Genomic DNA, 14,519 nt, shown 5'->3' with positions numbered 1-14,519 from the left:
GAAAGGCAGGGAGCGATGATTGATATATATAAAACACAGAATTGTTGACATTTTTGTAGATTTATTAAAAAAGAAAAACTGAAATATCACATGGTCCTAAGTATTCAGACCCTTTGCTCAGAATTTAGTAGAAGCACCCTCTTGATCTAATACAGCCATGAGTCTTTTTGGGAAAGATGCAACAAGTTTTTCACACCTGGATTTGGGGATCCTCTGTCATTCCTACCTGCAGATCCTCTCCAGTCCTGTTAGGTTGGATGGTAAACGTTGGTGGACAGCAATTGTTAGGTCTCTCCAGAGATGCTCAATTGGGTTTAAGTCAGGGCTCTGGCTGGGCCATTCAAGAACAGTCACTGAGTTGTGAAGCCACTCCTTCGTTATTTTAGCTATGTGCTTAGGGTCATTGTCTTGTTGAAAGGTAAACCTTCGTCCCAAACTGAGGCCCTGAGCACTCTGGAGAAGGTTTTCCTCCAGGATATCCCTGTACTTGGCCGCACTCATCTTTCCCTCGATTGCAACCAGTCATCCTGTCCCTGCAGCTGAAAAACACCCCCACAGCATGACGCTGTCACCACCATGCTTTACTGTTGGGACTGTATTGGACAGGTGATGAGCAGTGCCTGGTTTTCTCCACACATACCGCTTAGGTGTTTTTTTTAGCAAACTCCATGCGGGCTTTCATGTGTCTTGCACTGAGGAGAGGGTTCCATCGGGTCACTCTGCCATAAAGCCCCGACTGGTGGAGGGCTGCAGTGATGGTTGACTTTCTACAACTTTCTCCCATCTCCCGACTGCATCTCTGGAGCTCAGCCACAGTGATCTTTGGGTTCTTCTTTATCTCTCTCACCAAGGCTCTTCTCCCTCGATAGCTCAGTTTGGCCGGACAGCCAGCTCTAGGAAGGGTTCTGGTTGTCCCAAACATCTTCCATTTAAGGATTATGGAGGCCACTGTGCTCTTAAGAACCTTAAGTGCAGCAGAATTTTATTTGTAACCTTGGCCAGATCTGTGCCTTGCCACAATTCTGTCTCTGAGCTCTTCAGGCAGTTCCTTTGACCTCATGATTCTCATTTGCTCTGACATGCACTGTGGCCTGTAAGGTCTTATATAGACAGGTGTGTGGCTTTCCTAATCAAGTCCAATCAGTATAATCAAACACAGCTGGACTCAAATGAAGGTGTAGAACCATCTGAAGGATGATCAGAAGAAATGGACAGCACCTGAGTTAAATATATGAGTGTCACAGCAAAGGGTCTGAATACTTAGGACCATGTGATATTTCATTTTTTCTTTTTTAATAAATCTGCAAAAATGTCAACAATTCTGTGTTTTTCTGTCAATATGGGGTGCTGTGTGTACATTAATGAGGAAAAAATTAACTTAAATGATTTTAGCAAATGGCTGCAATATAACAAAGAGTGAAAAATTTAAGGGGATCTGAATACTTTCGTCCCCACTGTATATGAAGTTCAATTGGGCTAAATTACTAAATGAGTTGAGAATTCTCACAAAATAAGTTGTGTGAATATTTACATTGATTAGCCAGTCTTTTGTTAAGATTATCAATACCTTTAGTAAATCAGCCTCAAGATACATTCACTAAGAGATCAACTAGAGAAATTTAAATCTGATTGTTGGCTGTGAGTGCACATTGAGCTTCCTTATAAATGTTTTCACTACCTTACTGAATAAGACCTTTTGCATTTACCATAAGGTTTCTGGGTTTCCTCCAAGGACACGAAGTCCATGGAGTTTGTATGTTTTCCCCAAATTCACATAGGTCCCCTCCCATAATCCAAAAGTAGACCAGTAGGTTAATAAGCTTTTATTCAACTAGTCCTAGTGTGTGTATAACTATAGTAGAAACAACACTAGAAACAACAAAGACGGAGGTGAACGACTCAGTATTCTCTGTCTAGGGCTATACTCTCCTCTCAATATAATCAGCTTTATAAAAAAAAAAGAAACAATGCAATCTGAATGCCAGCAAATATATTGTTTTCCTTTACAACATACAAATTTACATTCAAAAGCAATTACAGTTTTTTTCTGTGTGGAATTTTAATAGAAATGCAACGTATTCGTGTAAATTATATGCACATAGCAATAAAAACAACAATATTTTTGCTAATGGCACAGGTCAGGTCCCTTGTAAAATCACAGTTATTAAAGGACAAGTATACTATACGGTTTTGGTTGCTATGGACAATCTCCAGTTTCCAGGCAGAAAGAACAGTATTTATAATACAAAACTACGTGCAGGGCACTGGAGAAACCACTGGGGACAAAAGGGATGTGAAATAATTTCATACAGTAATGTAATCTGTAAGATTACAGTGTACTGTATGTATTGTGTGCATTTCACTTTTTGAATTTGGCGCCGTGCTCCGTCCCCGTGCGTCCCGACGCTCGCAGGGAACGGAGCTCGGCACTGTGATAGATTGAGCAGAGACACAGATGCCGCACACTGCGGGGAGACATCACAGGATCCTGGGGACAAGGTAAGTAAGCTGTACCTGGATTCTGTGATGCAATTCTGTGACGCGGTTACCGCTTTTGGTACCGAAAATCCACCCCAAGCCACACTCGGGAATACCGTCAGGGAGGCTAATGCTTTTAAGAGAATCTCACCTAGATGCTGTTATATAAAGTTGATTTATGGGCAGGCCAAGGCTGTCTTCTTGAAGTCAGTAACAGCTGGAATGGATTGCTGGGTTTTATGTTTTTTATATATATACGGTATATGTACTTTATATACTATATATATATATATATATATATATATATATATATATATATATATATATATATATCATGTTGTCACTGAAGTTGATGTGTTAAAGCAGAGAATTGGGCAAGTGTAAGGATTTGAACAACTTTGACAAAGGCCAAATTATTATTTCCAGATTTTCCAGATGACTGGGTCAGAGCAACTCCAAAACTACAGCTCTTGTGGGATGTTTCCAGGCTGCAGTGGTCAGGACCTACCAAAGTGGTCAAAGGAATGAAAACCGGTGAATAGGTGACAAGGTCATAGGCGGCCAAGGCTCATTGATGCACTTGGGGAGCGAGGCTTGTCTGTGTAGTCCAATACAATAGAAAAGCTACTATAGCTTAAATTGCTGAAAAAGTTAATGCTGGTTCCAATTGAACACACACAGAACACACAGTCCAACGCAGCTTGTTGCATAGGGGGCTGAGTAGCCTCAGACCGGTCAGGTTGCCCATGCTGACCCGTGTCCACAGCCAAGAGCACATACAATGGGCATGTGAGCATTAGAATTGGACCATAGAGCAGATAGCCTGGTCTGATGAATTCAAGAATGATTTGAGGAGCACAATAATAAGTTCTCCAAATTCTCCAAATCTCCAAATCGAGCATCTGTGGGATGTGCTGAAAAAACAAGTCTGATCCATGGAGGCCCAAACTGACAACTTACAAGACTTAAAGGATCTGCTGCTGACAGCTTGGTACCAAATACCACAGCATACCTGCAGACATCTAGTGGTGTCCATGCCTCCACGGGTTAGGGTGGGTGGTCATAATATTATGAGTGATCAGTGTATATATATATATATATATATACTGTATATATATTTAGAATATACATACTAAAAAGCTCAGAATAGCTTTGAAGAGTAGGGTTTTCCAGTGTACGTGTCCTTTAACCACTTGCTGCCCCGCCACAGTACATTTAGTGTGGCAGGGCAGCAGCTGCAGGCCCAAAACCATATATAATCCCAAATCTGCACCATAATGGTGATGGCTATTAAATGTGTATGTGCTATTTCACCTAAAAATTCATATATATTAATACTTTTTTTCTCTCAAAGCATTTCTGGATTGTGATATTCTTCCACAGGCCAAACTATACATGCTCTTTAAGGGTTACCACAAAAAACATTAATTCAAGCTTAATTTAATATTTCATAACAGAGTTGTAGTATAAACATGAATTGGAAGACGCATAAACTGAATAACAATGTAAACTATACACACTAAAAGTTCATTTCAAGCAATGTACGTAGGAGTCCGAGCACAAATTTATATATACTACAGGCTGGTGTCTGAAATAGAAAACATCTTCCATCAGTGAATATCATATAGAAAGCTAGCAGGTGGAATTTAGAAAGTGGCAACAAATTCTATTTTCCCCTTTCGTGCAGATCTTTGAGTCAGAAGGATAACTAACTAAGGTATTGCTTCAGTGAGCTCTTTGTACAAAACTCCTCATTGCTGACCCTGGTATGTCTCCAAAGGGAGCAACAAATAAGTCTTTGGCACAACACAGAATTTTAAATAGGATGAAGGTATAAATCCTCCATCCTTATGGGGAAACCCTTTTAAGAAGGATTACCGAGACAAAACTGCATTGTAATGATGTGTGATCACCAATTTGCATCTATAAAGAGGACTAAAGTTAAGAGAATATCTTGAGCAACTTGTATAATCTTGCCGTCATTCCACTGCCTTAGTAAACTGTTTAAAACAGATTTGTTTAAAGCAACAGTTTATACATCGGCATTCCCTGTCTGCCCTTTCAGTAGTGTAATTAAAGTAGAGTACTAAAAGTGGTCTATATTTATAAAGATATTTTAAGATGGCTAAAATTATGTGTGATCAATACTAATTAATTTTACACACATTAACTTTAATTATTTAGTTAACATTCATTAATTACAATTTTAATGAACATTAATTTAAAATAAGGTATGTATAAGATAGGGCTGCAGGCGTTAACAGAATACGTGTAACTGCACAAAAAGTGCAATCAAACTTTAAAGACTGAACAGTAGTTAAGTAGGAACAAGAAAAAATGTACCTTTTTGGCTTTAATATCTGCTGAGACTTCACCGAAAGAATCCCACTAACTTTTAGTTCCAACATGGTCAACAAATTCCAATGTTGGGTCTGATTTACTAACGCATTAGGAGAAATTAAGTGATCCTGAGGTCCCATCAAACATCCAACCTGTGAAGGACCAGTTCTGCTACACATGATTGGCTGTTTTAAGTTAAAGCAAAACCAAACTGCATCTGAGCACCACAAACCAAAAATGCTATTTAATTCATTATTGATATTCAAAACAAACTCATCCATCTATCCATGTCTCCATGATTTATTTTTTTGAGAAATCACTTTGAAAAACACTCAGCCATCTTGAGTAAGTGCAGATGATTCATGTAGCATTTACTTCCTGAAATCCATCTGCTCTTAGCTCAGGCACGAAGGCAGGAAGGTGTGCTTAGCTGAGAAAGCCCCTCCCCCTCCTTCAGATGAAAAAAAGCCCATGAAGACTCCTGAGATATATGACATCATTTTGGCCTAGGCCAGAAACCAGGGAGCAACTGAATAAATGTTAAAAAAAGGTTAAAGCTAAAAATATAGCATACCTTTATATCTATTTACCAATGCTAGCAGCATAAGGATTAAAATAGTTTATGTTGATTAACCACTTGCCGACCGCCGCACGACTATATACGTCGGCAGAATGGCACGGGCAGGCAAAAGGACGTGTATGTACGTCCTTGCCTGCCCGCGGGTGGGGGGTCCGATCGGACCCCCCCCGGTGCCTGCGGCGGTCGGCAAATCTCCCCCGGCGATCGGAGGTGAGGGGGAGGCCATCCATTCGTGGCCCCCCCCTCGCGATCGCTCTCAGCCAATGGGATCATTTCCCTGCCTCTGTATTGTACACAGAGGCAGAGGAAATGATGTCATCTCTCCTCGGCTCGGTATTTTCCGTTCCGGGCCGAGGAGAGAAGACTGCAATGTAAGTGCACCAACACACTACACACACAGTAGAACATGCCAGGCACACTAAACACCCCGATCCCCCCCCCGATCGCCCCCCGATCCCCCCCCAATCACCCCCCCCTGTCACAAACTGACACCAAGCAGGTTTTTTTTTTTTTTTTTTTTTTTTTTCTGATTACTGTATTGGTGTCAGTTTGTGACAGTTACAGTGTCAGGGCAGTGAGTGTTAGGCCCCCTGTAGGTCTAGGGTACCCCCCTAACCCCCCCTAATAAAGTTTTAACCCCTTGATCACCCCCTGTCACCAGTGTCGCTAAGCGATCATTTTTCTGATCGCTGTATTAGTGTCGCTGGTGACGCTAGTTAGGGACGTAAATATTTAGGTTCGCCGTCAGCGTTTTATAGCGACAGGGACCCCCATATACTACCTAATAAATGTTTTAACCCCTTGATTGCCCCCTAGTTAACCCTTTCACCACTGATCACTGTATAACCGTTACGGGTGACGCTGGTTAGTTTGTTTATTTTTTATAGTGTCAGGGCACCCGCCGTTTATTACCGAATAAAGATTTAGCCCCCTGATCACCCGACGGTGATATGCGTCGCCCCAGGCAGCGTCAGATTAGCGCCAGTACCGCTAACACCCACGCACGCAGCATACGCCTCCCTTAGTGGTATAGTATCTGTACAGATCAATATCTGATCCGATCAGATCTATACTAGCGTCCCCAGCAGTTTAGGGTTCCCAAAAACGCAGTGTTAGCGGGATCAGCCCAGATACCTGCTAGCACCTGCATTTTGCCCCTCCGCCCAGCTCGGCCCAGCCCACCCAAGTGCAGTATCGATCGATCACTGTCACTTACAAAACACTAAACGCATAACTGCAGCGTTCGCAGAGTCAGGCCTGATCCCTGCGATCGCTAACAGTTTTTTTGGTAGCATTTTGGTGAAATGGCAAGCACCAGCCCCAGGCAGCGTCAGGTTAGTGCCAGTACCGCTAACACCCACGCACCGTACACCTCCCTTAGTGGTATAGTATCTGAACGCATCAATATCTGATCCGATCAGATCTATACTAGCGTCCCCAGCAGTTTAGGGTTCCCAAAAACGCAGTGTTAGCGGGATCAACCCAGATACCTGCTAGCAACTGCGTTTTACCCCTCCGCCCGGCCCAGCCCAGCCCACCCAAGTGCAGTATCGATCGATCACTGTCACTTACAAAACACTAAACGCATAACTGCAGCGTTCGCAGAGTCAGGCCTGATCCCTGCGATCGCTAACAGTTTTTTTTGGTAGCGTTTTGGTGAACTGGCAAGCACCAGCCCCAGGCAGCATCAGGTTAGTGCCAGTAGCGCTAACACCCACGCACGCACCGTACACCTCCCTTAGTGGTATAGTATCTGAACTGATCAATATCTGATCCGATCAGATCTATACTGGCGTCCCCAGCAGTTTAGGGTTCCCAAAAACGCAGTGTCAGCGGGATCAGCCCAGATACCTGCTAGCACCTGCGTTTTGCCCCTCCGCCCGGCCCAGCCCAGCCCACCCAAGTGCAGTATCGATCGATCACTGACACTTACAAAACACTAAATGCATAACTGCAGCGTTTGCAGAGTCAGGCCTGATCCCTGCGATCGTTAACAGTTTTTTTGGTAGCGTTTTGGTGAACTGGCAAGCACCAGTGGCCTAGTACACCCCGGTCATAGTCAAACCAGCACTGCAGTAACACTTGGTGACGTGGCGAGTCCCATAAGTGCAGTTCAAGCTGGTGAGGTGGCAAGCACAAGTAGTGTCCCGCTGCCACCAAGAAGACAAACACAGGCCCGTCATGCCCATAGTGCCCTTCCTGCTGCATTCGCCAATCCTAATTGGGAACCCACCACTTCTGCAGCGCCCGTACTTCCCCCATTCACATCCCCAACCAAATGCAGTCGGCTGCATGAGAGGCATTTTTATGTCCTCCCGAGTACCCCTACCCAACGAACCCCCCCAAAAAAGATGTCGTGTCTGCAGCAAGCGCGGATATAGGCGTGACACCCGCTATTATTGTCCCTCCTGTCCTGACAATCCTGGTCTTTGCATTGGTGAATGTTTTGAACGCTACCATTCACTAGTTGAGTATTAGCGTAGGGTACAGCATTGCACAGACTAGGACACACTTTCACAGGGTCTCCCAAGATGCCATCGCATTTTGAGAGACCCGAACCTGGAACCGGTTACAGTTATAAAAGTTACAGTTACAAAAAAAGTGTAAAAAAAAAAACACAAACAAAAATATAAAATAAAAAATAAAAGTTGTCGTTTTATTGTTCTCTCTCTATTCTCTCTCTCTCTCTCTATTCTCTCTATTGTTCTGCTCTTTTTTACTGTATTCTATTCTGCAATGTTTTATTGTTATTATGTTTTATCATGTTTGCTTTTCAGGTCTGCAATTTTTTTATACTTTACCGTTTACTGTGCTTTATTGTTAACCATATTTTTGTCTTCAGGTACAGCATTCACGACTTTGAGTGGTTATACCAGAATGATGCCTGCAGGTTTAGGTATCATCTTGGTATCATTCTTTTCAGCCAGCGGTCGGCTTTCATGTAAAAGCAATCCTAGCGGCTAATTAGCCTCTAGACTGCTTTTACAAGCAGTGGGAGAGAATGCCCCCCCCCACCGTCTTCCGTGTTTTTCTCTGGCTCTCCTGTCTCAACAGGGAACCTGAGAATGCAGCCGGTGATTCAGCCAGCTGACCATAGAGCTGATCAGAGACCAGAGTGGCTCCAAACATCTCTATGGCCTAAGAAACCGGAAGCTACGAGCATTTTATGACTTAGATTTCGCCGGATGTAAATAGCGCCATTGGGAAATTGGGAAAGCATTTTATCATACCGATCTTGGTGTGGTCAGATGCTTTGAGGGCAGAGGAGAAATCTAGGGTCTAGTAGACCCCAATTTTTTCAAAAAAGAGTACCTGTCACTACCTATTGCTATCATAGGGGATATTTACATTCCCTGAGATAACAATAAAAATGATTAAAAAAAAAAAAAATGAAAGGAACAGTTTTAAAATAAGATAAAAAAGCAAAAAAATAATAAAAAAAAAAAAAAAGAAGCACCCCTGTCCCCCCTGCTCTCGCGCTAAGGCGAACGCAAGCGTCGGTCTGGCGTCAAATGTAAACAGCAATTGCACCATGCATGTGAGGTATCACCGCGATGGTCAGATCGAGGGCAGTAATTTTAGCAGTAGACCTCCTCTGTAAATCTAAAGTGGTAACCTGTAAAGGCTTTTAAAGGCTTTTAAAAATGTATTTATTTTGTTGTCACTGCACGTTTGTGCGCAATTGTAAAGCATGTCACGTTTGGTATCCATGTACTCGGCCTAAGATCATCTTTTTTATTTCATCAAACATTTGGGCAATATAGTGTGTTTTAGTGCATTAAAATGTAAAAAAGTGTGTTTTTTCCCCAAAAAATGCGTTTGAAAAATCGCTGCGCAAATACTGTGTGAAAAAAAAAAATTAAACACCCACCATTTTAATCTGTAGGGCATTTGCTTTAAAAAAATATATAATGTGTGGGGGTTCAAAGTAATTTTCTTGCAAAAAAAAATAATTTTTTCATGTAATCAAAAAGTGTCAGAAAGGGCTTTGTCTTCAAGTGGTTAGAAGAGTGGGTGATGTGTGACATAAGCTTCTAAATGTTGTGCATAAAATGCCAGGACAGTTCAAACCCCCCCAAATGACCCCATTTTGGAAAGTAGACACCCCAAGCTATTTGCTGAGAGGCATGTCGAGTCCATGGAATATTTTATATTGTGACACAAGTTGCGGGAAAGAGACAAATTATTATTTATTTTTTTTTTTTTTGCACAAAGTTGTCACTAAATTATATATTGCTCAAACATGCCATGGGAATATGTGAAATTACACCCCAAAATACATTCTGTTGCTTCTCCTGAGTACGGGGATACCACATGTGTGAGACTTTTTGGGAGCCTAGCCACGTATGGGACCCCGAAAACCAAGCACCGCCTTCAGGCTTTCTAAGGGCGTAAATTTTTGATTTCACTCTTCACTGCCTATCACAGTCTCGGAGGCCATGGAATGCCCAGGTGGCACAAACCCCCCCCAAATGACCCCATTTTGGAAAGTAGACACCCCAAGCTATTTGCTGAGAGGTATAGTGAGTATTTTGCAGACCTCACTTTTTGTCACAAAGTTTTGAAAATTAAAAAAAGAAAAAAAAAATTTTTTTTTTTGTCTTTCTTCATTTTCAAAAACAAATGAGAGCTGCAAAATACTCACCATGCCTCTCAGCAAATAGCTTGGGGTGTCTACTTTCCAAAATGGGGTCATTTGGGGGGGGGTTTGTGCCACCTGGGCATTCCATGGCCTCCGAAACTGTGATAGGCAGTGAAGAGTGAAATCAAAAATGTACACCCTTAGAAATCCTGAAGGCGGTGATTGGTTTTCGGGGTCCCGTACGCAGCTAGGCTCCTAAAAAGTCCCACACATGTGGTATCCCCGTACTCAAGAGAAGCATCAGAATGTATTTTGGGGTGCAATTCCACATATGCCCATGACCTGTGTGAGCAATATATCATTTAGTGACAACTTTGTGCAAAAAAAAAATAAATAAATAAATAAATTGTCACTTTCCCGCAACTTGTGTCAAAATATAAAATATTCCATGGACTCAACATGCCTCTCAGCAAATAGCTTGGGGTGTCTACTTTCCAAAATGGGGTCATTTGGGGGGGGGTTGTGCCATCTGGGCATTTTATGGCCTTCAAAACTGTGATAGGTAGTGAGGAGTAAAATCAAAAATGTACGCCCTTAGAAATCCTGAAGGCAGTGATTGGTTTTCGGGGCCCCGTATGCGGCTAGGCTCCCAAAAAGTCCCACACATGTGGTATCCCCATACTCAGGAGAAGCAGCTAAATGTATTTTGGGGTGCAATTCCACATATGCCCATGGCCTGTGTGAGCAATATATCATTTAGTGACAACTTTTTGTAATTTTTTTTTTTTTTTTTTTCATTATTCAATCACTTGGGACAAAAAAAATGAATATTCAATGGGCTCAACATGCCTCTCAGCAATTTCTTTGGGGTGTCTACTTTCCAAAATGGGGTCATTTGTGGGGGTTTTGTACTGCCCTGTCATTTTAGCACCTCAAGAAATGACATTCATAAATTAAAGACTGTGTAAATTCCAGAAAATGTACCCTAGTTTGTAGGCGCTATAACTTTTGCGCAAACCAATAAATATACACTTATTGACATTTTTTTTACCAAAGACATGTGGCCAAATACATTTTGGCCTAAATGTATGACTAAAATTGAGTTTATTGGATTTTTTTTAGAACAAAAAGTAGAAAATATCATTTTTTTTCAAAATTTTCGGTCTTTTTCCGTGTATAGCGCAAAAAATAAAAACGGCAGAGGTGATCAAATACCATCAAAAGAAAGCTCTATTTGTGGGAAGAAAAGGACGCAAATTTCGTTTGGTTACAGCATTGCATGACCGCGCAATTAGCAGTTAAAACGATGCAGTGCCAAATTGTAAAAAGTGCTCTGGTCAGGAAGGGGGTAAATCCTTCCGGGGCTGAAGTGGTTAAGAAAGTATAGTTCAACTTTTCACTATATCCTTCACCTTCATTGTGCATACCATATTACCTGATACCCAATGATCACTAATGATTTGTGCCACCTTGATCATATTACCCAGGATTGCCAGCTGTCTTTATATTTGAGTTTAACCACTTGCCGACCAGCCGCCGTCATTATCCTGCGGCAGGTCAGCACGATCCCACGAACCGTCGTAACTGTACATTGGCCCCTTTAAGTGGCAAAGCAGGCACTGCGGGAGTGCCGATGCTTATAACCGGCGGTCATTATGACCGCAGGCCACGCGTGATTGCGGGCACAAGAGGCAGAACAGTGTGTGTGTAAAACACACAAATCTCTCTTCTGTGAGGAGAGGAGATGCAAATCGTGAGTTCTTAATAGAAACCGCAATCTGGCATCTCCTATAGTCAGTCCCCTCCCCCTACAGTTAGAGCACACAGTCAGGGAACACAGTTAACCCCTTGATCGCCCCCTAGTGTTAACCCCTTCCCTGACTGTGACATTTATACAGTAATCAGTGCATTTTTATAGCACTGATCGCTGTATAATTGTCAATCATCCCAAAAATGTGTCAAAGTGTCCGATGTGTCCACCATAATGTCATAGTCTCGATAAAAATCGCATATCGCTGCCATTACTAGTAAAAAAAAAAATGAATAAAAATGCCATAAATCTATGCCCTATTTTGTAGACGTAACTTTTGTGAAAACCATATACGCTTATTGCGATTTTTATTACCAAAAATATGTAGAAGAATACATATCGGCCTAAACTGAGAATTAAATTTGCTTTTTTTTAAAAAAATTTGGGGATATTTACTATAGCAAAAAGTACAAAATATTGTGTCCTTTAAAAATTGTCGCTCTTTTTTTGTTCATAGCGCAAAAAATAAAAACTGCAGAGATGATCAACTACCACCAAAAGAAAGCTCTATTTGTGTAAAAAAAGGACATCAATTTTGTTTGGGTACAGCATCGCACGACCGCGCAATTGTCAGTTAAAGCGACGTAATTTAGTATCGGAAAAAATGGCCTGGTCATTGAGCAGCCAAATCTTCCGGGGCTGAAGTGGTTAAAGAGTATTTCAAATATTTAATCGAAACAGTCAAAAGAAAAATTTTTATGACATATGTTTTGTTCATGTTACATAAATAGTATTGAATTCAAACATTGATTTCTAAGACTTTGTTGAATGTACTGTAGGTTTGTTTTAGCCACACCAAATTGATCAAACCATTTTGGAAGTTTGTTGCTTTATTTTACATGATACTAAATTGTTACTTTTCTTGCTTGTTTCTTAAACTCTGTATTTAAAATGATGTTTTTCAAATTTGTGAAGTGAGTGTTACTATGGTAAAAGTAGCACACCTAAAGTCTATCAATTAAACTCATATACAAGCACATTTCAAGTCAAGTTCATTTTTTAAAAAATGTTTAAAAACTTCTCCCACCTCTCTACTCAAGAGTGTAACTGCACAAAGAACAGGCAGGACTTGATGATGGAAAGAGGAGCCGAGCGCATTTAAACTACTTACTGGCTAATGATGCATAAAATGTTATGAATAAGTATCTATTTTTTGATTTATTACTTTAATTATCCAACATACCATGGTCCCCCGTTAGCATTTTTGGTGTAGATTTCAATTTTCTGTCTCAGGGTAAAATCTATTTATCATAATAATCAGTAAAATACAAAACCTTTTAACAGTATTTATAAAATTAATTTACCATGTTCAGCCCCTGGAGAATGACAAAGGAGTTATATTAGTATGTGCATGCTGAAGTATTTTATGTAAAATTATCTATCCGTACGAATAATTAGAACTTCTTAAGACATTCATCTTTTTCTGTACTCAAAAGATATTTTCTCACCTATGCTGTGGTTTGATGGTGGTACTTGCTGGTTCGTGGGCTGTTGAACTTTTGTTCGGATGATCCTGCATTGAAGTGAAGGATACAAAGTTACATTTAGCGTCAACCTTAAATTAAAGTAATAAAAGCTGAATATGAATAAGATTAATTCAAATAAAGTATTACGGTAATTCAACCTTTCTGATCATATACTACAGATCGCTAATGAATATAATGTTTGATTTGAACAGTGATATCTTTACAATGTAGCCATGATAAGACAGTAAAGGACCACTCAAGCGTAATTTTTGTTCATCAGCTAGTTGAAGGGAGCTCATATTTTTACCACCAGAAAGCCTAGGGATAATATTTACAATAAATGGAACCCGTTATGATAAAATCATGGAAGCTACCATTGCTTGTATGATTTTGTAGGTGAATCTGTTAGGTCCTTTGCACACATAGACGGTCCATGTTGGTGCATTTAATGCAAGTATCTGTTATGTCACTCCTCAAGAAATGCCACATGCAGTCATGAATGAGCTTTGCCAAAACGCACCTTGAAGATTCTGAGGCCACATGGAAAAATGTGTCATGGTCATATGAGACTAGAATTGACTTATTTGGCCTCAACACCAAACTATATGTCTGGTGGAAATCCAATACAGCCCACCATCCAAATAACACCATTCCTACAGTAAAGCATGAAGGTGGTAATATCCTGTTATTTGGGTGTTTCTCTGCAGCAAGGACTGGAACACTTGTAAGGATAGAAGAAATAATTGATGGGGCAAAATACCGTCATATTCTTGAGGGAAAATCTGCTGCCCTCTGCCAGAAAGTTGTCAATGGGAAGAAGGTTTACCTTTCAATATGACAATGACCCAAAGCACACAGCAAAAATGACCACATAGTGGTTGAAGGAGAAATAGGTGAATGTCCTTGCATGGCTTAGTCAGAGCCCAGACTTAAACCCCATTGAAAATCTTTGGAATGGTTTGAAGACTGCAGTCCACAAATGGTCACCATCAAATTTAACTGAACTTGAGCAGTTCTGCAAAGAAGAGTGGGCAAATATTGCAAAGAGAAGATGTGCAAAGTTCAGCCTAACACTAAAATCCCTGCATCTACAGACATGCACAATCTAACACTAACCTATCTAGCCCTATAAAGAAAAAATCAATATACATACCTTTTTTGAAGCTGATCCGATCCGGTCTCCAGTGGCGGAAGCTCTGCAGAGGATATAGGCTGTGAAATGAATGGGGAGTGACGTCACCCATAGATTTACTACGAGGCTTT

The 14,519-nt window shown here is 41.0% G+C and overlaps 1 protein-coding gene across 3 annotated transcripts in view; it reads right to left on the bottom strand.

The window, feature by feature from the left end:
* The window catches only part of PAX5 (paired box 5), a 324,021-nt gene that overhangs the window by 202,488 nt on the left and 107,014 nt on the right, over window positions 1-14,519 (bottom strand). For all 3 annotated transcript variants that reach the window (XM_073591718.1, XM_073591737.1, XM_073591728.1), the window contains exon 4: window positions 13,239-13,303. In XM_073591718.1, the coding sequence (XP_073447819.1) occupies window positions 13,239-13,303 (65 nt within the window). The remainder of the gene's footprint in view (window positions 1-13,238; window positions 13,304-14,519) is intronic.

This window comes from Aquarana catesbeiana, linkage group LG01 (genome assembly GCF_042186555.1).
Source record: "Aquarana catesbeiana isolate 2022-GZ linkage group LG01, ASM4218655v1, whole genome shotgun sequence".
Lineage (NCBI taxonomy): Eukaryota > Metazoa > Chordata > Amphibia > Anura > Ranidae > Aquarana > Aquarana catesbeiana.
The sequence above is the reverse complement of the archived record's forward strand: the minus strand, read 5'-3'. Positions and strand labels throughout refer to the sequence as shown.